Here is a 26848-nt window from a genome sequence, read left to right as displayed (position 1 = left end):
CTAATTGTGTGTTACTTGATTTTGGCTGTGCAGGTCTGGACCGATCCTGCCCTTTTTGTCCATGCCCCCGTGACTCTGTTTCAACACTGCATTTGTCTTTGCTTCATTTACTCTCTCTGGGAGAAAGCTTCAGGGACATAGCAACATTTACATCACTCCAAATTGTGCAGGAAAAAGTTGAAAGTTGTTCCTAAACAAAACCATGTAACTGTGCTGCACGGGCCTTTTATACAAAATCCATCAGAATGAGCTATGTGAAAACATCCCTGATGAGCTCAGATTTGCTTTCACTGATGACGCAGGACAAGGAGGGCTATTGTACAGCCTCTTGTTGTGTTGAGTGAGCTGAGAGGCAATCAGAGTGATTTCTGTCCCGCTCTTGGACAGATTAACAGACGGGGCATATGGAACAAGGCTCCCAGGATATTTATGTACGCTAAGGAGGTATGTCAGGAATGAGGACGTGACAGATGACCTCTCTATATCTCCAAATAAGGCCGGCCGACGGTTGTTTATTGCTGCTTTTGCCCAGGTCGCCACAGTTTGTGTTTGTTTACTGGAGGAATGTGTGTGGAGCTGTAAATGACGACCACTGTTTGAAATTCCCCAAAAATGATGTCCATGGTAACAAAGAAATCGTGTTTTTTAAACTGCTGCACATGAGACGTCATCTCTGACGTATAGAGCCTGAGGATATGTGATTTTCCACTAGAGGTAATAGATGATATAATGGTCTAATTTGCTGTTAATGCCTCAGCAAACAAGTGCAGAGAACATAGTGATATAATAAATGTACTAGATTTAGCCAAAAGGCCAATTATCATCTGCAGTCCCAAAGCAGGTTGAACTGTAAGGACCAAACACAGCACCTCAAGGTTATTTTATGTCATAATAAGGAAATCTAGACTAATAAAGACTTATTCTGAGCCTCACAGAGCCTGTAGCGTGGTGTTAAAATAAAGGAACAGTTCAACTGCAACTTTATCCTACATGACCTGACGTAGGTTTCTGCATAATGAAGCTGCTATATGTATATATACTTCCTTAAAGTCAGTGTATTAACGTTATTAACTTGGATGGCGGTCAGCACGCTCTGAGTTTGGAGAAGCAGACAGAAGTACCGGCACGGAAACAAAGCAAAGTACTGCTGTGTGGACGTCACGTTAGTTTGGATCCGAAAGTCACACAATAACACAAACAAACTAACTGATCGATGCAGCGGTTGACCAGCAACTCCCATGTTCTGCAAGGTAAAATGACTGTTTTTGTCAATGGAGTCTGGTCTGGTAGCTTTGAAGACAGCAATATAACAGCTTCAGTTACCCGTCGGAAAGGGCTGTCTGATGGCGAGGTAAAGCAGTGAAAATATTCTAAATATAGCGTACACTTGAACTGATTAAGATATTTTTTAGGTGGCTAAAATACGTTTTTCTGATGCTCCCGTCCACAGTCGCTTTACCTCGCCATCAGACAGCCCTTTTCGACAGGTAAAGCCACCAGACTACATTCATAAAAACAGTAATTTTACCTCGAAGAACACAGGAGTATGCATACAACCCAGCATCTCCTCCTTGAGGATGGGCTTTAATATGGGAAATAATTTAGTAATGAGTGAAATCGATAAGGGTTGTGGGTTCACAACATCACTGCACTTGATTAAAAGAGCATGTGTCCCTAATATTTAATAAGTGTATGTTGAAGCGAAATGACAAGTTTAAAAGTTCCCACACTGCAGCCAGTGTAACCACGCTGTTACGAGCATCTTTTTTGTTGCAGTAAACAGCTGGACAACAGCTGCGTTATTGCTAATGGTCAAGACCTGCCTCTGTATTGATTCGCCAAATTTGGGGAGAACATTTTCACTGGGAGCCCCGGTAGAATTAAATAGAATCGGCAGCCAGTTACGCTCTCAGCAGCAATTATATCAGATGATTCAGAACACCCAAACGTCTTTTTTCTCCAGCCCGCTGAGCTCAGGAATGCAAATTACATTGTCCATGGAAGCCCATGAAAAGAAGCTGGCACGCCGTGACCTCCTAATAGGCTGAAGATGGAACTGGATCCAGTGTACATTCCTAGACACTATTAGATATTTAGAAATCACTGAGCACTGGCTGAGCCTGTGGCAAACAATGTCTTTCCCCGGCTAATGGTCCTGGCTCGGGCCCAGTAATGTCATGGGTGAACACTCCAATGAGTAGTTTATTAGGGACTGGTGGGAGCAGGGAGGGGGCCCAGTGAGAGAGAGACGCTCAGGTGGTCATCTGCGGCTCTGCGTCGCCGTTAAATAGATTTTGAGTTCAAGAATGCGTCAGATCTAATTGCATCTGTCCCGCATGGACCCAAAGTGCAAACGGTCACTTCATTGTTCAGAATTATGAACCAAAACGTACTAAAAAGTAGCATCCATTATAAATACCTGGCAAGTAGCTATTCTTTTTAATAAGAGGAACGTTTCTTTGCTGACAAGTGAATGCAAATGGGCATAATTTGGCCATTGAAGCTCTGTGTTTGAGTGCTTTGTGCTGGTTAATTGCCGTAAAGAAGCAGAGGGTTGGTGCTGTGTGTGTGTGTGTGTGTGTGTCTGGGTGCTGTGCATGGAGCAATGACACCAATAATTTCCCAGTGTGTGACCTCAGGCGAGTGAGTCTCACCCAGCTGGACAACAAACACACACTTCAGCACCTGTATACAGCTCCATGTGTAGGATCACCCCATTCTAAGACTGCAAATAATCATTATTTTCATTACCAATGTATCTGCAGATTATTTTTTGATTCACTGATTGACCCAGAGACAATTCTCAATGGTAAAAAAAATGGTTAAAATTGGCACCAAATCTGTGTAACAAATGGTATCAACCTAAAAAATTGCAACTAAAACTTATGAGACATAATAGACATTTATGATTGGAACAATTTGACACACAGAGCTGAGCTGCATCTCAAACTAATCGTCAGGTTCCCAGCTTTCAGATGATGTACACCACTTCTATGTGACATCTACTGCTGACCTGCTATGCCCCCCTAAAGATCCCCTGTACCCACCTAAATAAGACAAAAGTGGGTCTATTGTGGGTCTCAGAGGGTTAATTATGTCTAGAAAATGTCCGATAATAGTAAATTTCCCTCACGTTTACACGTTGCCCAATGTGTGTCTTCCCACTGCTTGTTTTCTTCAACCAATCCAAAAAGATACACTGATTTAAAACAAGGTAAAGCAGCATATATGTCGGCACAGACGGTCATAAATGTTGTGCAGACCACTGACGAAATTTACGTCTTTGCAGCCCTTGTCATGTGGACGACTAAACAATTTCAACTTCAATTTGTTTCTTTTGCCAGATGAAGTGCTAAATCCAAAGATAGACAAATGGTCTATCACGATGAGATAAAACAGAGAAAAGCAGCGAATGCTACCATTGCTCTGCTCTGACACAGGACCTCTGCTCTCTGATGATGGAGCAGGGAGCAGTAAATGAGTTCATGTCATACTGTAAATATGAGCTGCTGACTGGGGAAAATTCCCCATGTCATCATCTTTGGCGTAATTGCGAGCAGGGCGTGGGAATAACTTCAGCAGGCTGCGATCTCTTCCAGTTGTAGTCGCAGGCTGTAGAAGTGTGACAACTAGATTAAAATATTTTATTGTGATTAATCTCACATTATTTATCTGTTAAAAATGTACCTTAAAAGGGAGATTTGTCAAGTATTTAATACTCTTATCAACATGGGAGTGGATAAATATGCTGCTTTATGCAAATGTATGTATATATTTACTATTAGAAATCAATTAACAACACAAAACAATAACTAATATTGTCCAGAAACCCTCACAGGTACTGCATTTAGTATAGCTATAGCTTTAAAACTAAACCCACTACAACCTCCAAAAGATCAATTGTGTTAATGCATTAAAGAAATTAGTGATGTTAATACGAATTTGCGTGAACGCGTTATTCCCACGTTAACTTTGACAGCCTGGTAAAATTATGGACGACAGCAAAAGAGTCAGTGACCCTTGTGGATAAACAAGAACAACGTCAGCTTACTGTTTATCTCATAAACCAGTCATGCGTCTCTATCATCTATCATTTCCAACAACAGATTAACAAGCTAACCGCAACACAGTCAATCATTCATTTGTGTTTTTCCAAGTAAAGTATGACACAACTACAAGTGTCCACTAGATCTGACTCTGACAGCTGACAAGAGAACATCTTTCTGTCAACTCTGACAATAAAACTCACACATTTCATCACCTTTCATACCCAACGCTTGAATCATCAGCTCTCTGATGCCAGTTACCCCGGAGCAGAGCAGGCCTGGTTGGGTCAAGACCTGTCATGATGTCAATACTCAGTGATCCTGGTCCTGTAGCTAGATTCAGAGGAAATACAGCCTCAGTGATTGGGCTGTTCTTCTCTTCTTGTTTATTTCTTCCTCTCCTCATTACTCCTCTCCTGTCCTTGTTTAACCTATTTTGTCCTCTTCTTCTTTCTCTTCTCCTCTGCTTCTTTCTCCTTCATTTCCTTATTTCTCATTTATTCTTCTCCCTTGTTTTTCCGCTCCACTCCTCTACTCGTTACTTCTTTTCTTTCCTCGTTTCTCCTCTCCCTTCCTTTCCTCATTACTCCTTTTCTTGTTTGTCATTTCCTGTCCTTGTTTCTCGTATTATTTCCTCATTCACCCTCTCCTCTCCTTTCCTTGTTTCTCATTTCCTCATTCCTTCTATTCCTTATGTATGTACGGTATGTATGTTTGTCATTCCCTACACTTGTTTCTCCACTTCAACTGTTTCTCCTCTCGTTTAGGTTTCCTCTCCACTCCTCATTTCCTTGTTCCTCCTCTCTTTTCCTTGTTTCTCCTTTTCTTGTTCCTCATCTCCTCTTTGTATCTCCTCTCCTTTCCTTATTTATCCTCTCATCTCCTTGTTTGTCCTTGCCTCCCCTTGCTTCTCCTGTCCTCTCCCCTGTTACTCTTCGTCTTTCTTTGTTCCCCCTCTCATCATTCCTCCTTTCCTCATCATTCCTTGTTTTTCTTTCCCTCTCTTTTCCTCTCCACTTTTCCTTTTCACTAATTTTCCTGTTTAAAATCTGTTCATCTTGATTCTTCTCTCCTCGTTACTCCTCTCCTTTCCTTGTTTCCTCCTTTCTCGTTTCCAATTCCCTTTTCTTGTTTCCTCCTTCCTGGTTTCTGATTCCCTTTCCTTGTTTCCTCCTTTCTCGTTTTCAATTCCCTTTTCTTGTTTCCTCCTTCCTGGTTTCTGAATCCCTTTTCTTGTTCCTCTCCTCTTCTCACTTCCCTGTTTATCCTCTCCTTTCCTCTCAGCTCCGTTTTTCCCTCCTTTCCTCATCTCTTTCTCCACTCTTCCACTCCTCTCCTTCTTTTAGCCGTGTATTAATAACAGGAAACAAAGGTAAAAAGAAGAAGGTGCGTGGTGTGCATGCTCAGGCTCACGCTTTAGTGAATGTGTGTGGCAGCATGTGTGTATCCAGACAGATTTCCTCTTGATCCTCTTATTTATATTTCCTCCTGCCAAAAACAGCAGCACATTCTTTTCCTGCACATGTGCTTTCTTCTTCTTCACATTCTGAGCTTACAAAATAACAACCCAACACTAACACGAGTCTTAAAAAAGAGCTAAACACGCTCCTAAACTGAGCATCACTCGATCGTGACTCTCTCAGGTTAACTGACAAATCTTTATCGTTTCATATTCTTATGTTACACTACAGACGACTGTCCTGGAACCTGAGGCATTGACAGTGTGTCCTCTGCAGGACGAGACAAGCCACCTACAGTCTCCATCAATGGTCCTGATCTGAGACTCTCAGGCACCGGAGGAGTCGGCTCTGACCTCAGGACCCCTCAGGGTAGAGCGTCCAGCCCCAGACGTCTAAACCAGCTCACAGGGACCCAATAAATCCAGCACATGTTTCTGTTCAAGCTCTGAAACCTGTCACATCGCATATAAAGACATGTGTCTTATGCATCAAGTAGATGAATTACATTAGAGGCAGAAGAGGCTTGAGTTTCTCTGTGTCGGTGAACAGCGAAAGGTAGGAATATCTGTCAAAAGTGGATCTGTCTACCGTCAGCAGGTAGTCTAAACACCGCCTGTTTTTACACAGCAGAGGACACTTGCTGTCACACTTGCCCCCACTTCTTTCTCCTTCTTTATTACATCTTAATATGTCTCTTTTCTGAAAGGGGAAATATTATGAACCAGATGAAAAATGAAGGGATGAGACAAGAAACTGATTAAAACGCCATATGATTAGGATAACAAATTAACATAAACAGCATATCAGAGCCATTTGCAACCTGATTGAAAAGTGGACAAGAGAATAAAGTGACAGAAATGAATGCAGCTGCTTGATTACTATTGGCTTGATACTGTGTCACATTTAACAGATTGATATTTTCCAACGCTTCAGTGGAAACACTTAAGAGAAATACAGTGGAATTAAGAAGTGTAAAAAAAAAGGAAATTCTCCCTATAAACCATAAACAGTGATTTTTCTCAGTCAGTATAAACAGCTTAGTGTGTGTTTGGTTTAGATGATCCAACTAATTGTTGCTAGTATGAAAATACTTCTTGATAAATGGCATTTCTGAGCAGGCGTCTGCGCTGTATGCAAACTGAATTTGTGGTATTAACAGCACAGGCATTTCCCTTGCCTCAGTATTGAATTGATTTATTTTCTATATATCTGAATATATTTGTGAGTTATATTTATTTGTTTGTTGTTTTTTGTCTATTCAATTGTTGTGCAATATGATGCAGTTCCAGTTTTTTCTCTGTCCAATTCTGTCCTTAATCCCTGACTATTTTTCATTTTGAAATTGCTTTTTAAAAAATACTATTTCTTAATATAAGGAAAACTCATTTGCCATGGTGGCAGGTGACCTGAAATGTTTTTTACCTGCCACAGCCAACATTTAGCCTGTATTTGGCAGGTGGCAGGTGCTAATTTAATAATATGCTTGCACATAATCAGGAATGATGTTGAACTATGATGCAATACATTATCTCCAGTTTTTTTCTTTTCAATTTATTCGTTTAAGTACAAAAACTCAACAAAAACAGTGGGTAGCATGAATGTCAGTTCAGGTGTGCTGCAGCACTAAACTGCCTCAGGCACCTCTCCAGTGAACTCACATCAGCTCCTAGTGGTCAGAGCAGGAACTGCAACGAGCTCAGGCTCATAATGAAACTCAGCACTGAAACTCACTACATACATACAGATAGCTGATAGAATGATTCTTAGAGGAACATTTTAGACATAAATTGCATTAAATTAAATAATGTGAAACAAAAAAAATAAGTTGCACAAGTGCATTATTTTAGGTCACAGGCATAATGCATAGGAATAGTATAAGAAGAATGTTGCAGCAAATGATCTTGTTGAATCTGTCTTATTCAACAAGATCATTTGCTGCAACATTCTTCTTATACTATTCCTATGCACTATGCCTCCATCCATCTGCAACTATGTCTGTGACCTAAAATTATGCACTTATGCAACTTATTTTTTCACTTCATTTCACTTTGCATACAAAAGAGACACTCTGTGGAATATCACAGTGTGCTTATGGGAATCTCTGAGGTAGAAATGTTGCTGAAGACTGATGGATGGACGCTGTGAGAGGAAACACTGGTCCATTAAAAGTCTGAGTGCAACACACTGAAGTTGTTCTCTCTCTCTCTCTCTCTCTCTCTGTGTCTCTCTCTCTCTCTCTAAGAGGATAAGCTCGTCCCTTTTTTCTCCCCTCTCTCTGATTGGTCGAGGCCACTTCTTAGGAATGGCATCAAACTATTTAAAACGCACTTTGTCCCCCTCGGCTTTAAAAGGGAGTTTTTAAGCGGTCGATACCAGAAGAGGACAAGTTTTCAATCAACAATAATTATTTCTCTTCTTTTCACGGTGGAACTTTTCTTTTTGAAATAAATCTTGAGGATTATTGCTGGATTTCTAATTTTTCTTTTGCAGGATTTTATTCCTTTTTGCTCTGCTGTTTTCCTGAAGCAGGTGAGTGGCACTTATTCTAAGGGAGCGCGACTATTTCTGCAGCTAATTATTGATTTCTGAGCGACTTTATTATTCATTTATTGATGTTTTTTTCAACCTGTTGCTCACTTTGACTGACATTAATGTTATAAAATGGTTAGATTGTTGTTGTTTTTGTCGTCACACAGGCAGCAGGTTGGAGCTTCATCATGAAGTTGACAGGGATCTTTTTGCTCTTGATGCTTTGGAGCTGCGAGAGCGCGCGAGTCGCAGGTGAGTTTGAACTGAGTGCTTCAATCTGATTTTTTTATTATGGGAGTCTGGTGTGGTTTTAAAAAAGTTCACAGTGTATTGAAGCTGTCAGACTGCTTCTTATTATTAATGAGCATTTTTAATGCTCATTATAACAGTCTTTTACTCATGGATTTTATCTTGGTCTCTGTCAGTGGATATGTGTGAGATTTTGTTGCCTGCTCTGTTGACCTGTTTTTATTCTGTTTTTATTCTGGACTATGTCTGTAAAGCACTTTGGTCAGCTCATGTTGTTTTTTTTTGTTTTTTTTTAACTTAGTTTTTATTGCAGTTTCAGCAACTTATACAATCATCATCACATTCTTCAATGTGAACTTTTTATTAAGATAAGATAAGATAAGATAAGATAAGATAAGATAAGATGAACCTTTATTAATCCCTGGAGGGAAATTCAGGTGTCAAAGCAGCAACATCAGCAAACAGAGTGAAACACAGGAGAGGTATAAAGGTATACAAAAATTATAAAAAAAACAATAATAGAGATATAAAAGATACAAAGTGAATGGGTGAACATAGTGTGTGCAGTCTGTCAATAAATAAATGTAATATGTACATATGTGCAGTCTATAAAGTAAGTGGCATATAGGATGTATAGTGTAAAGTAAGTGGTATATAGGATGTATAGTGTAAAGTAAGTGGTATATAGGATGTATAGTGTATATAGGATGTATAGTGTAAAGTAAGTGCATATAGGATGTATAGTGTATATAGGATGTATAGTGTAAAGTAAGTGTATATAGGATGTATAGTGTAAAGTAAGTGTATATAGGATGTATAGTGTAAAGTAAGTGCATATAGGATGTATAGTGTATATAGGATGTATAGTGTAAAGTAAGTGCATATAGGATGTATAGTGTATATAGGATGTATAGTGTAAAGTAAGTTTAAAGTGTAAAGTAAGTGCATATAGGATGTATAGTGTATATAGGATGTATAGTGTAAAGTAAGTGTAAAGTGTAAAGTAAGTGCATATAGGATGTATAGTGTATATAGGATGTATAGTGTAAAGTAAGTTTAAAGTGTAAAGTAAGTGCATATAGGATGTATAGTGTAAAGTAAGTTTAAAGTGTAAAGTAAGTGCATATAGGATGTATAGTGTATATAGGATGTATAGTGTAAAGTAAGTGTATATAGGATGTATAGTGTAAAGTAAGTGTAAAGTGTAAAGTAAGTGCATATAGGATGTATAGTGTAAAATAAGTGTATATAGGATGTATAGTGTAAAGTAAGTGTAAAGTGCGCCAGTGGTTAGAGTCCAAGATGGTTGCAGATAGTGCATGTTTAAAGGTAGAGTCTGGTGTGGTTTTAAAAAAGTTCACAGTGTATTGAAGCTGTGAGACAAAGACTGACTGCTTCGTCTTATTCCCTGTCGCAGAGAGTCGAGACGACAACAGCGTGTTTGACTTGTTCGAGCTCGTCCAGATCCCGAAGAAGAAGAACAATGGAGTCAGTCCGGTGAAGAACCACGGGGTCACCCTGGTGAAAGGAGACGACCCGTACAGCCCCGCCTACAAGATCCTCAACCCAGACCTGATCCCCCCGGTCCCCGAGAGCAGCTTCAGGGACCTGATCGACTCCATCCACGCCGAGAGAGGCTTCCTCCTCCTGCTCAACTTCAAGCAGTTCAGGCGGACCAGAGGAAGCCTGCTGACCGTGGAGAAGCGCGACGGATCCGGACCCGTGTTTGAGATTGTCTCCAACGGCAAGGCAAACACCTTGGACATCGTGTTCTCCACCGAAAACAAGCAGCAGGTGGTGTCCATCGAGGACGTGGATCTGGCCACGGCTCACTGGAAGAATATCACGCTGTTCGTGCAGGAGGACCGGGCGCAGCTGTACGTAGGGTGCGAGGAGGTGAACACCGCCGAGCTGGACGCGCCCATCCAGAGCATCCTGACGCTGGAGACGCCGGACAGCGCGCAGCTCCGGATCGGCAAGGGAGCCGTGGGGGACAAGTTCTTGGTGAGCGCACTGGGGGTCATTATAGAAGGGAGATTGAGTTTTATTTCACAGAGGCAATTAGTCACGTCGCTTTTTAATGTTGTCAGCAGAGAGTTTTGTTTGAAAAGGCAAATGCGTAATTATGTCCAAATAAATAAATATAATAATAATAAAGCTGCGAGCAGCGATGAACGGGCCCTCGCACCTCCCCGCGCGTCGGGGGTGCTGGCGGGACGCCGACCGACACGGCCAGGCACAGTGAAACCGAAACTCTGATGAGCGTCATGACGCCTGCCACAAGACTTTACGACAAACAGTTCACGAATTATGAAAGGGGGCGTGGCTAATGTGTAGGGGGCGGGGCTAACCTTCACCAATGAAACAGGAACTCTCCGCTGAGTGATATGACACCTCCCACAAGATTCTACGACAAACGGTTCATGAGTTATGAAAGGGGCGTGGCTAACGTCTTGGGGCGGGGCTATGAGTATATTTTTGCATGTACATGTCCTCAGGACTGGACCTTTATCGTGCGTGAGAAATCTGGGGCAGATTGGACTATGTACAGTTGAGTTACAACAACTTCCTGTTTCATGGCGAATGGCTCAAAATGGCCACCACACCACGGTCAGGTCGTTCAGTGAAAACTCACCATTTTGATAACTTTTCATCCTCAAGGTCTTAAGATGGTCCTGACCAAATTTCAAGTCAATCTGATTAAATCTGTAGGAGTTCGTTAAAGTACACAGCCTATAAAACGCAAAAAATTGGCGAAAATCGCACATTAAATAAAAAATGGCTGACTTCCTGTTGAGTTTTGGGCATACCTCCAAGAGGCTTTTTTGTGCGTCACCACATGTTACATCTGTCTGCCAAATTGCATACATGTAGGTGAAACCTCAGCGAGGGGCTCAATTTTTACAGAGTTAGATGATCGTATCTCTATAGGAAGTTGCATTCCAGAGTTTGGAAGCCCTGACAGCAAAAGCCTGATCGCCTCTTGTCACAAAATTGGACCTGGGAACATCAAAAAGTAGCTGATCAGATGGTCTCAGACCACGTACAGGTGTATAGGGTGTTAAGAGATCCATTATGTATTCCGGGGTCAGACCAAGTTGTGCTTTAAAAGTGAGCAATTTTAAAGATGAGGATGATTATTGTACTGCTTTTAGACAGCGCTTTTACTTACTGATGTGCCAGATTATATAGCCTAAACTGAACATCTATACTTGCAGGGGGTGCTACAAAACGTGCGCTTTGTGTTTGGAGCATCACTGGACGCCGTCCTCCGCAACAAAGGATGCCAAAGCTGTAAGTATCAGACATCTACTCATCTGCTTCATGTACTGCCGAGTCCTAGCCAGTCCCTATCAATGAAATGTTCTGATTTCTACATAAAAACCCGGCCTGGGAAGCTGTTTACCACTTGTTGTCACAGGAATGCCAGCTTACAAATATCTCTGGGTGCTGTGGTCTCAAAGTATGTTCTCTGGGCTGTGCAGTATTACTTTTCATAACGAGTTATTGCAGTCCGGGGTGTGTGTAACATGTGAAGAACAATAACCTCCCTCATTAGTAAGTCAACTAATGATGAGTGTGCAAATATGTGGTTTGATTTATCGTGTTGTTCTTCTTCTTTCAGCCATGACGACGGACTCCATGATCCTGGAGAACCTCAACGGCTCCTCGGCAATCAGAACCGAGTACACTGGACACAAGACTAAAGGTGAACACTGCTGTGATACTGGCTCGTGTCTGTTCATTAGACTCCAGCCTAAAGACTGACCAGACTACACTAGAAATGAGATTTCTTTACTGCCAATTCATGCCCTTCTTCCCTCCTTGTGTTTCTGCTCTGGCGAAGACCTGCAGATGGTCTGCGGCTTCTCCTGTGAGGATCTGGTCAGCATGTTTAAGGAGCTGAAGGGCCTCGGCGTGGTGGTCAAGGAGCTGTCCAATGAACTCCGCCAGCTGGTAAGGAAGGAAACCCGCCAGACCGTCTGGTGGCAGAGTGCAGGAGACAGTCTGCCTGTCTGCTGCCGTTGTGCGTGTTTGTTAGATGTGTCCGGTCTCTGGGTTACCGTCACCATGTGTGTACAGTCATCCAGCAAAATAACATTAAACACATATCAGCTAAGGAGATGTGGTAACTCTTAACATATTGGTCCAGTTTTGCACTGTAAAATCAGATTCATTGTTAATCAAATGAGGTTAAGAATACTTAGAAAACAAGGGAGCCTGTTGAGGTTTTATGCATTTTGTAGTGAAATAAACAAACTTATATAAAGTTCTACTCAAACATATTTTCCCTCTGAATCATGTTGTGCTTGTTTCAATTAACAATATCTACATATCCTCCTCTATAACTGTTTTTATAAGCTTATAAACAACTCTGTACTCATGCTCGTTTTATTTCCTGAATGTGGTGTAAGTTTAAACACATGTTTATTATACAGTAAACTTTAATAGGAAAAGTAGTTATTGCCAAGGCAACAACTAATTGGGATCCAAATGATCAATAAATAATATCTGTTTCTGTCTGTTTCTCCTGCCCCTCCCTCCCAGACGGACGAGAACAAGCTGATTAAGACCCGCATCGGCATTCACAGCGGCGTCTGCCTCCATAACGGCATCGTGCACAAGAACAGAGACGAGTGGACCGTCGACGACTGCACCGAGTGCACTTGTCAGGTGAGATCTCCAGTGTGTTAAGTACTTAAACACGCGTGTGAGGGGATGCACTCTGTGCTCTGACTTGTTTGTACACGCTCACACACACACACTCGTATGCAAAGACAACTGAGGCACACACACACACACCCACTTACCACCACTCAACCAGTAATTAGTGGTGTGAAGGCCTGGCTGAAGGCCAACAGCCTTTACTGTTGTAATGAGAGGTCTGTTGACAGAAGTTCAACTCCAGTGAGGCCTAGAGGGACTTGACCAGGCTTTAAGTGATGCATTGTAATTAATAACAAGACCTTGGCTCTGACAAGTGGAAAGAAGGGATGGCAGGGAAGAATCCTGCATTTTATATATGCAAAAAAATCGATTCACATATGTATTATGATTTTTTAATGCCAGAATCAATATATTTGCTTCATTTAAGTCTATGCGAAGGAAGAAGGAAGTTATTGCTTTTATTGTTGTAGTCTGAGTAACGTGATGTCATATCCATCCGTCACCAAAATAAAGCTGCAGTGAGCCGAAACGACAATGTAGAAAACAGCGGAGGGTCGGCATGGATACGACTTGAACCCTCACATGTTAAATCCAAAGTGTTAAACACTACACATACAGTAAAGTATGGAAACACATTGGGTTTCACACAAAAAGCACAGCTAGACATCACGGCTAAAGCTGCATGCTAACTCTGTCATGGACAGGAAACGTCCAATATACTGACATTTATGTTAAATGCATTCAAACGTCCCCGATGGAGCGGACCATGGATGTATAAAGAGAACGGAGCTGACGGGAGAGCTAGAGACGGACTTGGCGAAGTTAGCGGAAGTATACACGTGTGACTACGTCCGGTTTTCAAAATAAGGTGTTAACAAAGGGAACTGTATATACAAAATACATATATGAAAATAAGATTGATGGATTATATTCACCAGAAGTATAAAACATTACATGTCCCTTATAAATTAAAAGAAAATACCACTAATTTGTGAGAGAAATGTATTAATAAATAATGCCTGACAATGACTGATATATTTGACTTCAGGACATCTCTGACTTCATACATGCTGAAAATCAAAAATTTTAATGTATTAATTTAGATATTTTCCAAAGTAAAAGTCCCTAGAAGTGTATAACTCAACTTTTTCTCATGGTTTAGTGTTAAAAAAGTAAACAAAAATCGCAATAAATCATAATATCGAATCATAATACTTGTAGAATCATAATACATGTCTAATCAGCACCCACATATCGTGATACTATTGAATTAGGAGATAGGTGTATAGCCTTAATAGGCTCTATTTCCTCATTTCCTCCTCTACTGATACAGTAGTTGTCCCTGTTTCCCCTTTTCTTCCCTGTCAGTGATGAGCTCCAGCAGGGAGAGCATTAGCATGCATAGTTAGAGGCAGTTGTTATCCCTGAGTCATTCACAGTGCACCCACACAGGTTGTGCTGGCAGGCTGACTTTACTTGTTTGGGGCTCAGCGCCCAGTCCGGCTCCACAGCGAAACCGACTTCCATTATTAGGACTTTGGCCTCGTTCCCACCCTCCCTTGACCCAGTGGGCAGGTGGCGGTCTGCTGGGGTCTCCGTTCTCAGCCAGCATCCTGCATTTTTAGCTTTTCTGGCATGGTGAATCTGTGCAAACTCAGATGTTGAGTTTTAATGAGTTGGTTGCACGGACATGGACTAAGACTTGGATACCCTGCAACACGCACTAATTTAAAAAGGTTTACACAACAATCAGCTCCACATTAGTGACACGGCTCTGTAGTGTCTCAATTCCATTTGGAAACGGGGCTTTAACTCAGCACATGGACATAATTTGGAAGAAAATTTCTGGGTGATATTATATATTTGAGCATGTGTTTAACTATACATTTGTTCCCTGTGCTTGTGCAGAACTCTGCTACCGTGTGCCGCAGGATCTCCTGCCCCCTGATCTCCTGTGCTAATGCTACAGTTCCTGATGGACAGTGCTGCCCACGCTGTGGAACACGTAAGCATTTCTGCATAGCTGCAATTACACTTATGTAAACCTGCACTGTAAGCTCCCATATAAATGGCCCCTAAGGTAGAATGTATACGTTTCAATTAACAGGTGAAGCTTTCAAACACTGCCCCATTCACAGTAAGAGCCGTTTCTATGGTATTTGCCATATAAAACAAAAAGCCACAAATATTTCTCTGAATGTAAAGGTTTCTATTCCAGAGGAAACATGTTAACTTTAGAGCTGATTTAAACTGCAATAACATCCGAGGAAATGAAAGGGTGCTTATGTGTTTGGAACATTGGCGCTTTGTGCTCCAAAACATCTTTGAAATGGCTGTAATTTGCCAAATTGCTTAAAGCGGGATGGAAAATTGGTGGGCTGTTTAGTGAAGCCATCTTCTACATGAGGAGAAGTGACATGTTCTTCATACCTATGCAGGCTTGGCTTCCCTAAAACCTAAATAAACAGACCTCAGCCACTTGTTGAAGTCATTACACACCCAGAGCCGTGGTTGCTAAATGTGTTTCCTCTTTAGGAAAACATTAAGGGGCATCCCTATGTGTCCTGAGGACAGTGGTCCTTTCTGTTTCTGTCTGTGCCTTCCCTCTCAACAGACGGCCTTCTATCTGTCCAACTCCCAGCTAAATCCACACTATTAGCCCTCCGCTTTAAGAGCTTTCCCTCCTCATTTGGGCTCGGGGGTGTTTGTGAGGGGGTGCTGCCTCGCTGGAATAGCTCTTTTATTGTCTCCCTCTTTCTCTTTCTCTCTCTCTCTCATACTCTCTCCCTGTCCCTCCTGCTCAGCGAGCGACTCTGCAGAAGACGGCTGGTCGCAGTGGTCTGAATGGACCCATTGTTCCGTGTCATGTGGGCGGGGCGTCCAGCAGCGTGGGCGCTCCTGCGACCGTATCAATAACAACTGCGAGGGCACCTCTGTGCAGACCCGCGACTGCTACCTCCAGGAGTGTGACAAGCGATGTGAGTTAACACAACAGACTCTCACCCATCAGCCAAAACACAAACCAATGACTAGAACCTGTTAAACAGCCAGCCTTATTTACATGTAGTTATCGGAGAGTTTACTTTGAGTCGTTTGCCATAACATACAGGGCTGGGACGATACACCTATCTCCCGATTCAATACTAATAGGACACTTGGGTGTCGACTCGATATGTATTGAGATTTTTAAGTATTGTGATCCTGCAAGAATTGCGATCGATATTATGATTTATTTTTGTTAACTTTTTTAACACTAGACCATGGGAAAAAGTTAAATCATACACTTCTAGGGACTTTTACTTTGGAAAATATCTAAATTGATACAGTAAAAATGTTTGATTTCCAGCATGTATGTAGTCAGAGATGTCCTGAAGTCAAATATATCAGTCATTATTTATACATTTTTTTCCAGCAAACCAATAATAAAAGACATTTCCCTCACAAATTCTTTCTAATTTATAAGGGACATGTAATGTTTTATACTTCTGGTGAATATAATCCAATCAATCCTATTTCCATGTATGTATTTTGTATAAACAGTTCCCTTTGTTAACACCTTATTTTGACGTAGTCACACGTGTATACTTCTGCTAACTTCACCAAGTCCGTCGCAAGCGCTTACTGTTAGGTCCGGTCTCTTTATACATCCATGGTCAGCTACATCAGGGTCGTTTGAATGCATTTAACATAAATGTCAGTATATGGGTACTCTACAGTTGTAACGTCGGACAATTTGACCATGGAGATGTGAGTGGCAGCCCCTACTGTTAAACAGCCAGCCTAATTTACATGTAGTTATCTGAGAGTTTACTTTGAGTTGTGTGCCATAATATATAACAGAGTGCCACAGTAGTCCATCGCTTTGCTTCTTGATTACTGACCTCTGACCTTTCTTTGCGGCCATCAGTCAAGCAGGACGGCAACTGGAGCCATTGGTCACCCTGGTCATCCTGCTCTGTCACTTGTGATACTGGTCTCATCACCCGTATCCGCCTCTGCAACTCCCCCATCCCTCAGCTCGGAGGCAAGGAGTGCGAGGGAGAGGGCCGGCAAAACAATTTCTGCGAGAAATCTCCGTGTCCCAGTAAGTCTGATATTCCTACTTGCATTTTGTGTGTTGCACACAGCAAGGATACAAATTAATCAGCTTTTCGTCTTCCTCAGTCAATGGCAACTGGGGACCCTGGTCGCCATGGGATGCCTGCAGTCTCACCTGTGGAGATGGTGAGCGGACTCGTAAACGCCTGTGCAATGACCCCGAGCCACAATACGGTGGCAAAGAGTGCGTCGGTAACATCAAACAGAGAGAGCAGTGCAACAAGAAAGCCTGTCCAATTGGTGAGGCATTTTAATCACTAACAGAGCTTCTCAAATTGGTTTATTTTAAACATGCTGTTTTTACTGTGCTTAAAATTATTATATTACCGTTGTTGTTTTGGCATCTTATTCAGTTATGTTTTTCATTTACTGAGATCTCCCTTCACAATGAGATCATTGCTGGAAAGGGATTTACATCTGCATAACACCATTGATAATGAGCCAACATTGCTGTTCTCAGATGGGTGCCTGTCCAACCCCTGCTTCGCTGGAGCCAAGTGCACCAGTTTCCCTGATGGTTCCTGGAAATGTGGAAAGTGTCCAGCTGGCTACACTGGCAACGGTATCAAGTGTAAAGATCTGGATGAGGTAAAAAACAAATTCCTTAGACATTGTATTATGCTTTTGTCAGGCACAAACATGGTTTGATGTCTGTTTCAACATCTACCAAGTCTTAATTATCTCAACGGATGTTCTTTTTTATCCTAAAAACAGTGCAAGGAAGTCCCGGATGCTTGCTTTGAGTTTAATGGCGCGCACCGCTGTGAGAACACAGATCCTGGCTACAACTGTCTGCCCTGCCCTCCTCGCTATTCAGGACCCCAACCGTTTGGCAGAGGAGTGGAGCAGGCTGCTGCTAAGAAACAGGCAAGTGCAGTCTTGTATTTGTGTCGAGCAGCCAATCAGGGAACAGCAAAATGCAAATGCTCTTGCAAAAAGAGATATGACGCATGATAAAGAATTTAATATTGACAACAGGAATAACTGGTACTATTAAATCTGCGTCTCCAGGGCACGTTCATGCTCATTTATTGTGATGAATGTCTGATCACTGATGATTCAAACTATGCATCCCTCTTTCCCGCTCCAGGTGTGCACGCCACGTAATCCCTGCCTGGATGGAAGCCACGACTGCAACAAAAACGCCCGCTGTAACTACCTCGGACACTTTGCCGATCCCATGTACCGCTGCGAGTGCAAGCCAGGCTATGCTGGCAACGGCCATATCTGCGGAGAGGACACAGATCTGGATGGATGGCCCAATGCTGACCTGGTTTGTGTGGAAAACGCCACCTACCACTGCAAAAAGGTACATAGTGGTGAAGCAGCGAGGCTCTAATATGTTCTGTGAAGCAAAATAGGGCTGTGTATTGGCAAGAATCTCACAATACAATACTTATCATGATACAGGGGTTACGATTCAATATATTGCGATACTGTCAGCAAGGCAATATATTGCAATTTTTACAATCTAATTTTAGGAAAAAAGGTTATGGTATACGAACACACTACCATATGCATAATATCTGAGTTTAAAAAATGTACTTCTGCGCCCTTATACTACTTCCTGTCTCAGTTTATGTTAGTGGAAGAGTCAAATGGCTAAAGATAAATTACAACACTGCTATCTAGCGATCGTGGGTTTAAACGCAATACCAAATGAGCCACTGTCTGCCACGAATCTTTGCATATTAACTATTAATTAAAAATGAATACAGTGTTTTTGAGAATCGATACAGTATCACAAAACATAATATTGTGATACCCAAGTTTATTGATATTTTCTTACACCCCTAAAGCAAAGTCATTTACGAAAAAGTAATTTCAAATTGTTTTTGCAGAGTTAAAGTCATATTACTTGTATGTTTGTTATCATCTCTGACTGTCTGTATTTTCTGTTATTCAGGACAACTGTCCCAACCTCCCCAACTCTGGCCAGGAAGATTACGATAAGGACGGCATCGGAGATGCTTGTGACAATGATGACGACAATGATGGCATTCCTGACGATAGGGTAAGTAATACTCTCCAGATGTGGCCACAGCAGCATTCATGCCGTCTAATAAGAAGACAGGTGGTCAGAGGGAAGAGGAGGGGAGGGGAGGCAGGAAAACAAATGTTTCTCCGAGACTTGAGCCAAAACCACAAATTCCAACCGACTCTGAAGGAGCTGCACTGTGTTTGCTAATCCCAACATTAGATTTGGGACTTGGCCTAAAAATAAAGCACCTTTTCATTCCTCCCTGTAAATAGATCCACTCAGGCTCAGATGGCCAATGCACCTGAAAACCTTTCCTCACATCTTTCTCTTCCCCTTCGTCTTTCTTTTTTTCAAACAGGACAACTGTCCGTTCGTGTACAACCCCAGGCAGTACGACTATGACCGTGATGATGTGGGCGACCGCTGTGACAACTGCCCCTACAATAGTAACCCAGACCAAACGGATACAGACAACAACGGAGAGGGAGACGCCTGCGCTGTGGACATTGATGGAGATGGTGAGGATTGGAAAATTTGATAAAAAACTATCCTCTGGAAATCTACATCTTTGTGTGCTGATGTGAAGTCATGCTTTCAGTAATATTTTGTACTTACGAAGTGGCTTTTCCTATCAAATTAATTCCCCAGGCATACTGAATGAGAGGGACAACTGCCCCCATGTGTACAATGTGGACCAGAGAGACACAGATCTGGACGGAGTGGGAGACATGTGCGATAACTGCCCTCTGGAACATAATCCTGATCAGGTGTGTGGACACACCGCCCCTTCCCCATTTCCTTCCACCTCACCCACCAACAATAATCCACATTCATCTCCCCGCCTTTCTCTGTAGCTCAGCATATATCTGTCTTTCAATTGAGACAGAGCCTCAGTGGTTAGCCTGTGTAGCTGTCTAAGCTTTATCGCACCATGTAAAGGTGGAGTAAATCCTGTATGCAGCTCAAGGGCACATCAGTTCAATAAGGCGTGGTGGGGGGGCAAGGGGTCTTTTCAATGGCCCATTGACGTTAGCTGGCTAATGTGAGGGAAGAGGCCCTAGGCTGGATATTACTGAGGAATGGGCTGGCCCTGGGTGGTGTGCATGCCCAGGGCCTGCTCAGTCCACCTGTGCTATGCTACACTGAGAAATAGGAATGTGTTGAACAACGGGACTCAGGAAAAGGATGGGGGAAGGAGGGGCAAGTCTAAATCTACACTGATGTGGTCTCTAAAGAGTGAATTGAGTGTGAATAAAGAGTGAATTGCACGCTGCAATTAAAGGCCAAAAGAGACAAGTCCAGACATGGACGCAGCAATGTTACATGCCACAAAAATGCCTTGTCAAAAGTTGAGATCTAAGTGAGATTTTTGACAGCAGAATTATGGTTCTACACAGTTAACCAAATCCTCGCATCCCGCCCTTCATCTCCTTCCATTCATCCCCCTTGCCCTTATTATTTCGTAGCGCCGCAGGGTGTGTCTTGTCCTGCCAAGTAGCGCTAGCATGACTTCGCCCTTCACTAAAGATGCTGGAGGTGCTCAACGAGCAAATTGGAGTAGGAGGAGCAGCAGAGTCTTGTGGAGTTTGATTTTCAGTAGCTAAAACCTGCTGACAGATCTTGGACAAATTGAGCTTGGCAGCTTTACAAAAGTGATTCCAGCCTAAGGAAAGTCTTCAATGAAAGCAGGAGAGGAGGGATAAGAGAAGAATAGTAGCAGGAAACACTGCAGTGAAAGGAAATAAACACAGTGGAATGTAATCACCCATGTTAGCATGCTACTTCATTGTTCCCTTAATCCATATACTAAATCATAACTCTATTATTTCATTGCAGGTGGATTCAGATGACGACCGGGTGGGAGACAAGTGTGACAGCAACCAGGACATCGACGAGGACGGACACCAGAACAACCTGGACAACTGCCCATACATCCCCAACGCAAACCAGGCTGACCATGACAAGGATGGCAAGGGAGACGCCTGTGACCATGATGACGACAACGACGGCATTCCTGACGACAAGGACAACTGTAGACTGGCCTTCAACCCTGACCAACTGGACACTGATGGTGAGCAAAATGAGCCAACCCTAAAGGACACAGCTGCAATATGCTACGAAATCTTCAAAACACCTTAGGTACCATTATTAATGAATATATAACATGTATTTTTCAGGTGATGGCCGTGGAGATGCTTGCAAAGATGACTTTGACCAAGACAACGTGCCCGACATCTACGACGTGTGCCCAGAGAACTTTGACATTAGCGAGACAGACTTCCGCAAGTTCCAGATGGTTCCTCTGGACCCCAAAGGCACCTCCCAGATTGATCCGAACTGGGTCGTCCGCCATCAGGGCAAAGAGCTGGTGCAGACTGTCAACTGCGACCCTGGCATCGCTGTTGGTAAGTAAAAAGAATGCGTCGCAATTACCTACAAAATGAAGTTATTATTCGGTTGAAATTCTGGTCTCTAACTTGCATTTTTCCTTCAGGTTACCACGAGTTCAATTCAGTGGACTTCAGTGGGACTTTCTTCATCAACACAGAGAGGGATGATGATTACGCCGGCTTTGTGTTCGGCTACCAGTCCAGTTCCAGGTTCTACGTGGTGATGTGGAAGCAGATTACGCAGACATACTGGTCGAATAAACCAACCAAAGCCCAGGGCTACTCTGGCCTGTCCATTAAAGTGGTGAACTCCACCACCGGTCCAGGAGAGCACCTCAGGAACGCCCTCTGGCACACAGGAAATACCCCAGGACAGGTAAGACATTTGGTCTTATATACAACGCATCCTCATACAACGGTTCGTATGATATCTTACGAAAAGATATTCCTCATTTTTCGTGCGTTTTCCTAAAAATGTCCAACAAAATACGAAATACTTAGGTTTAGGAAAAGATTGACTTGGTTAGGTTTCAGCAATAAAACTACTTAAGTTTAGGAAATGATCATGGTTTGGGTTAAAATAACTCCAGAACTGACGTAATTTAAGTACGGAAGTTACGTGACAAATAAATCAACGTCTCCTGGGTGAAAGTCAGGTTTTTTTTTTGACCCACTCGTCCATCCTGATCTCCTCCCTACTCGCCATTTGTCGGTCTTTATACTTTATATTTTACCTATATGAATTGATTTCATGGGGTGCATACGAATTACAGTGCTATACTTTTTGTAGGTACAGTATAGTTATGAACGGTGTATGAGAACAGCCTGATTTGGTGGACTTTTGGAGGTTATAACCCCCAATGGATGATTTTAATATAGGGGTGTGTAAAAAGATAAACTCATGGCTGTTTGTTTTCCCATGCTTTAGGTCCGCACTCTCTGGCATGACCCTAAGAACGTTGGATGGAAAGACTTCACTGCCTACAGATGGCATCTGATCCACAGACCGAGAACAGGACTTATTAGGTGGGCCGAGGATGTTAATTAGTCCACATAGAAGTTTTATCTTCACATGGGTTTGACATCGAAATCCCAAGCTCACCAACTTACATTTTTTTTCCTTTTATTCCCACAGAGTTGTGATGTACGAGGGAAAGAAGATCATGGCAGACTCTGGTAGCATCTATGACAAGACATATGCTGGCGGCAGGCTAGGTCTTTTTGTCTTCTCACAAGAGATGGTATACTTCTCAGACCTCAAGTATGAATGCAGAGGTAAGTCCGTAAAGTCAACTTCCCAGAAAGAATTTGATGTTCTGTTCTTAAGATCTGGGCCATATCCAACTCCCTTTTCTCTTTCTTTTAACAGATGTCTAAATGCACGGCGCAGGAAGCTCTGAGGAATGCACCTTTTTTTTGTATAAAGTATGAACTTATGTATTCTGATGCAAAGTCCAGGGACCGATTTTATCTCCGCAACTCTTCTTTCTGCGGCACGCACACTCGGACGAGGCGGAGGGCACGTGGTCAGCCTCAGGGTAACTTGAAGCTGGTTCGGGCGGAGCACCAACCGGTTGACTGCCAGTTGAGGATCAGAGAGCCCCTTCTCCTCCACCCTTAGCATCCACGAGAGTGGGGAGAGCTGGGAGAGCTGGGGAAAAACAAGCCCTCTAGCTTCGCCAGTAGGACACAAACACCTTTCTATCCCAGCTCCGCCTGCTTTCTCGCTCTCTGAAAGACCTCATTCATCTCTGTGCGGGAACGGCTCCCCATAGACAACTATGCACTTCCAAGCCTTTACATCTCTCTCTCTCTTTCTGTCTCACCTCTTCAGCCTGTGTGCCTTTCCACCTTACCTTCTGGATGGACATCCCAAAGAAAAAAAAACTGATGAAATATTCCCTTTGCTTTACCAGATCTGCCAGGATGTAGATTCTGAATGATACAACGTTTGAGGACTCAGAAGAAGACAGCAATAACATTGTTTAGGGATCTTGGTTGTTGAGGACTTGAGGAAACTGTTGGGGGTTGTTGGCGAGTTAGAAATAAGGGGGACAATATGTTTGTGGTCATGCATGTACTGTATGTTGACGACTGGAACAAGAAAGTGCTTTTACCCATCTACCTAAGAATCTCTGTAGAGAAGAGAAATACTAAATTAAACTTAGGTTAGCTGTATTTTGAACTTACAAGTATCTTTGTTGATGCTGGTGTCTGGTTAACTAAACTCTCAGGGTGAGATGGAAGTGACGACCTTCCTATATTAAACCAGTAAGAACAAAAAAGAAAAGAAAAGAAGAAGCAAGTGTTCCCCTCCAAAATACTCCCCATCCATCAAAACCTTGGTCATTGAAGAGATTTATCTCCCTCACTTTTTGAGGATTTCAATTTGAAATTATGTAAATACATGTAATTTATTGACTCTTGCCTACAATGTAGGTAGCAAAGGAAATTTGCTTTGAAAAAGTAAAAGTAATCCATTCAATATCACAGTGAAAACTGACCCCAAATCAGGTACAACCAGGTGTCGGTGTCTATCATCTCCCGCTGTACAAAGTGAATTAGGTATTCTTCAGATAGGGCTGTTTAGCATGAAGTGTATGTGACTTGTGTGCCTTTTTCTTCAGAGAGAGATGAAAAACAAAGGAAATCTTTGATGTACAAATATTACCTCATTGCTGTTGTATAATTTGATCAAAAAACACACAACCCAAGTACTTTTTTCATATTCCTTTTGAAATGATGGACATGTTAGTGCCACTGTAGCATGAGCTGTAAATAATACGACATTTCATATCTAAAAACACAACGAGCTCCCGATCCCGTGATCTACCCCAGTGAAAATGACAGTCAAATGGGAGATTTCTTTTTTTTTTTTTATAAATAATTTTGCTCTATCATGTATGTCCAATGCTGTTTTTAGCGGATAAATTATTGTTCTGTTTTGTCTTAGCTGTTTGTGAGAGGTTGATTTATGTGTGTGTGTGCGTGAGTGTAGATAAATGCTATTTAAATAATTTATCAGGATCTGTCGCCTTAACCAAAGGCCACACGTCCATCTGTATAAACGGTTTGCACACTGACGTGAGGATGTTCTGTTCTTTATCGTTTTTACCTTCTTTTGTTATGGTGTATCATTGTTACCATTATTTTTGTACAATTAGTTTTGCTTGTCTGTAAACATTTTCTTAGTTGTACAAATGCTGTTTTTATTCATAGCGATTATTTTGTTACATACTTCAAGACAATAAATAGTTGTTAAAATTCTCAAGCATGTCTGTGCTTTTGTTTGTCAGTTTGGAGCCGTTTCACTGTTTTTCATCCAGGTTTAAATCCACTGTTGATCAAGTTGTTTAGATGACGTGGAGATACAAACATGTTAAACACAAACTGGAGCATGACTCAGACCAGATATACTTCCAACCAGAACACATCATGAAGACAACTGGCTTTGATTAGGTCTACTGTAGCGCCAACGCTCAACACTTGAACATAATCAAAGTCAAAATGAGCGGCCGGTTACCCCCAAGACACAAACAGAGCTGCACTTTCAGGCCTTTCCTCCCTGCAGAGAGGCACACATGGTCTCTCTGTGATGAAGGCCACATGAGGAATGTGACACAGACGTCTGCTCCTCAGCTTGATCTGTCTGACCTCTGTGTGATCTGCTCTGACCTCTGCAGAAGCTTAAATAACACGGAGAGCAAATATTAGACCGACACAAACCTTGACATTGACTGACTGGCTTCAGGATACCAAGGCTAAGAAAGAAATCCACTGGTGAACAAAGTAGCAGGAACACAACACAGCAAGACCACAAACTGTGATCTCATAAATAAGGCTGCCGCAATAACCGCAATATTGCAATACCGCGCTATTGACAAGCCAACCACAGGGGATGGCAAGCAACCGCCACAACCGTTTTTTCTTTTTAAATTCCTTGCAATGGGAGCACTGCATATTTTGCATATATACAGAGCAAGTACTCTACCTTGTGTGTACATTTTTACTTACTACAGATATGACGTATCATAGCAAACACACGCCACGAAGCGTCTAGCTGGAAAAAAAAACGCTGCCCCTCATTGCCCTTCTGTCTTCTGCATTTAACAACAAACAAATATGTCATTAGTTTTTAAAATGGTCAAATTTGTCATTTAAAAAGCAACAGTATACCTAATAATAGCCTAACAATTAAGCTTAATTATATATCACTAAAATCTGGATAAATGTAGTAAATTTGCAAAAAAAAAACTGCAATAATACCGCATATTACGCTCTCTATACAATTATAGGTATAGAGTATAAACACCACTAGTCTCAACAAAATTTGGACATCATAAGATTGCAAATGGTAGTGCGGAAATTATTGCACAACTTTTAGGGTGTTCCTGTTATTGTGTTCACTATTTTTCAGTTTTTTGTGCAGTAACAATTTCCCGTGAGTGCTGATCTTTAATGATGCTGATCTGTTTTGTTTTTTTTATTTTGGTGATACCTATCACCTAATTGTTGTCTCCATCTTTAATCTGGTCCAAACACTGTACTATTTCAGCCTGTTTGTGGGCCTGAATTTTGAGCCGCACGACTCATTTGCGAGTCGGACCGAATCATACAGTGTATGCCCAGCTTTAGTGTGAGGGTGCTTTAACACCTAACCCGTTTGGTTTGGTTAAAACCAACTCAGGTCTGTTTGCCTGGTTAGTACGGTTTGTTTGGGCTGGTGTGAAAGCTGTCAATCGAACCCGGTGGTGCAAACCAACTAACCGAACCAAGACCGCCTGAAAAGGTGGGTTTCGACCCGCTTCCAAGCAGACTCTGGTGCGGTTCACTTGTGGTGTGAAAGTGAACGAACCAACCACGGGATTTTATGGTAGCAGCTATGTGATTTTAGCATGATTTCAAAAGCTAAACTACTAATAAATCCATCTGCTAATCGTGAAATCTGTGCGGGTATTTTCCCTGATTAATACTGTAGGTCAAAAGCTGTTAAGACTGCTGTGCTTGTATCCGACTGTGTACTTTGTCAGTTCATTAACTCCATTAAAAACTGTGTGACAACGATCCAAACAAACTCAAGGACCCAGTCAAAACAGAGAGAGAACACCAAAACTGGCACCAGCCTGATGTGCCACCAATTAACGAGCAGCAGGGTCCAAATCTGTATTCACTTAACAGTTCACACTTTCCGTCTCGCATCAAAAAATATTTTTTTCTCCTGCAAGGCTTATTATACATTAGACGTATTGTCACACAAACCTACGGCGATACAACAGGACTCTATCCAACTCAACATCAAGGGTTGGGTCTTGGATACCACCAAATGAACCTATGAAAACTCTGACTTTCTTTGTCTGTTTAGCCATGGTGGCTACATCTCTCTTCATGCAAAAAAACAAACTCTTCTTCAGTTTATTCTAAAAAAAA

The 26848-nt window shown here is 42.1% G+C and overlaps 1 protein-coding gene across 1 annotated transcript; it reads left to right on the top strand.

Moving 5' to 3' along the window:
* The first annotated feature begins 7845 nt into the window (after positions 1-7845).
* Positions 7846-24688, top strand: thbs1b (thrombospondin 1b). The gene is made up of 23 exons (XM_037751169.1): positions 7846-8035; positions 8203-8287; positions 9702-10288; positions 11503-11578; positions 11910-11993; positions 12132-12241; positions 12833-12958; positions 14861-14957; positions 15757-15930; positions 16860-17036; positions 17117-17290; positions 17511-17638; positions 17765-17917; positions 18141-18359; positions 18957-19064; positions 19390-19549; positions 19680-19798; positions 20868-21102; positions 21209-21436; positions 21526-21797; positions 22350-22447; positions 22557-22696; positions 22791-24688. The coding sequence occupies exons 2-23, from the start codon at positions 8224-8226 to the stop codon at positions 22796-22798; spliced, it is 3537 nt and encodes a 1178-aa protein (XP_037607097.1). The 5' UTR covers positions 7846-8035; positions 8203-8223; the 3' UTR covers positions 22799-24688.
* Positions 24689-26848: the final 2160 nt, after the last annotated feature.

This window comes from Sebastes umbrosus, chromosome 18 (genome assembly GCF_015220745.1).
Source record: "Sebastes umbrosus isolate fSebUmb1 chromosome 18, fSebUmb1.pri, whole genome shotgun sequence".
NCBI lineage: Eukaryota > Metazoa > Chordata > Actinopteri > Perciformes > Sebastidae > Sebastes > Sebastes umbrosus.
Note: the sequence above shows the minus strand (reverse complement) of the source record. Positions and strands in the feature narration are given on the sequence as shown.

Coding starts and splice junctions, on each gene's coding strand:
- thbs1b (XM_037751169.1), top strand. CDS start 8,224: ATGAAGTTGACAGGGATCTTTTTGCTCTTGATGCTTTGGAGCTGCGAG. Junction 8,288..9,701: donor CGAGAGCGCGCGAGTCGCAG/GTGAGTTTGAAC, acceptor TCCCTGTCGCAG/AGAGTCGAGACGACAACAGC. Junction 21,103..21,208: donor TGACCAACTGGACACTGATG/GTGAGCAAAATG, acceptor TGTATTTTTCAG/GTGATGGCCGTGGAGATGCT.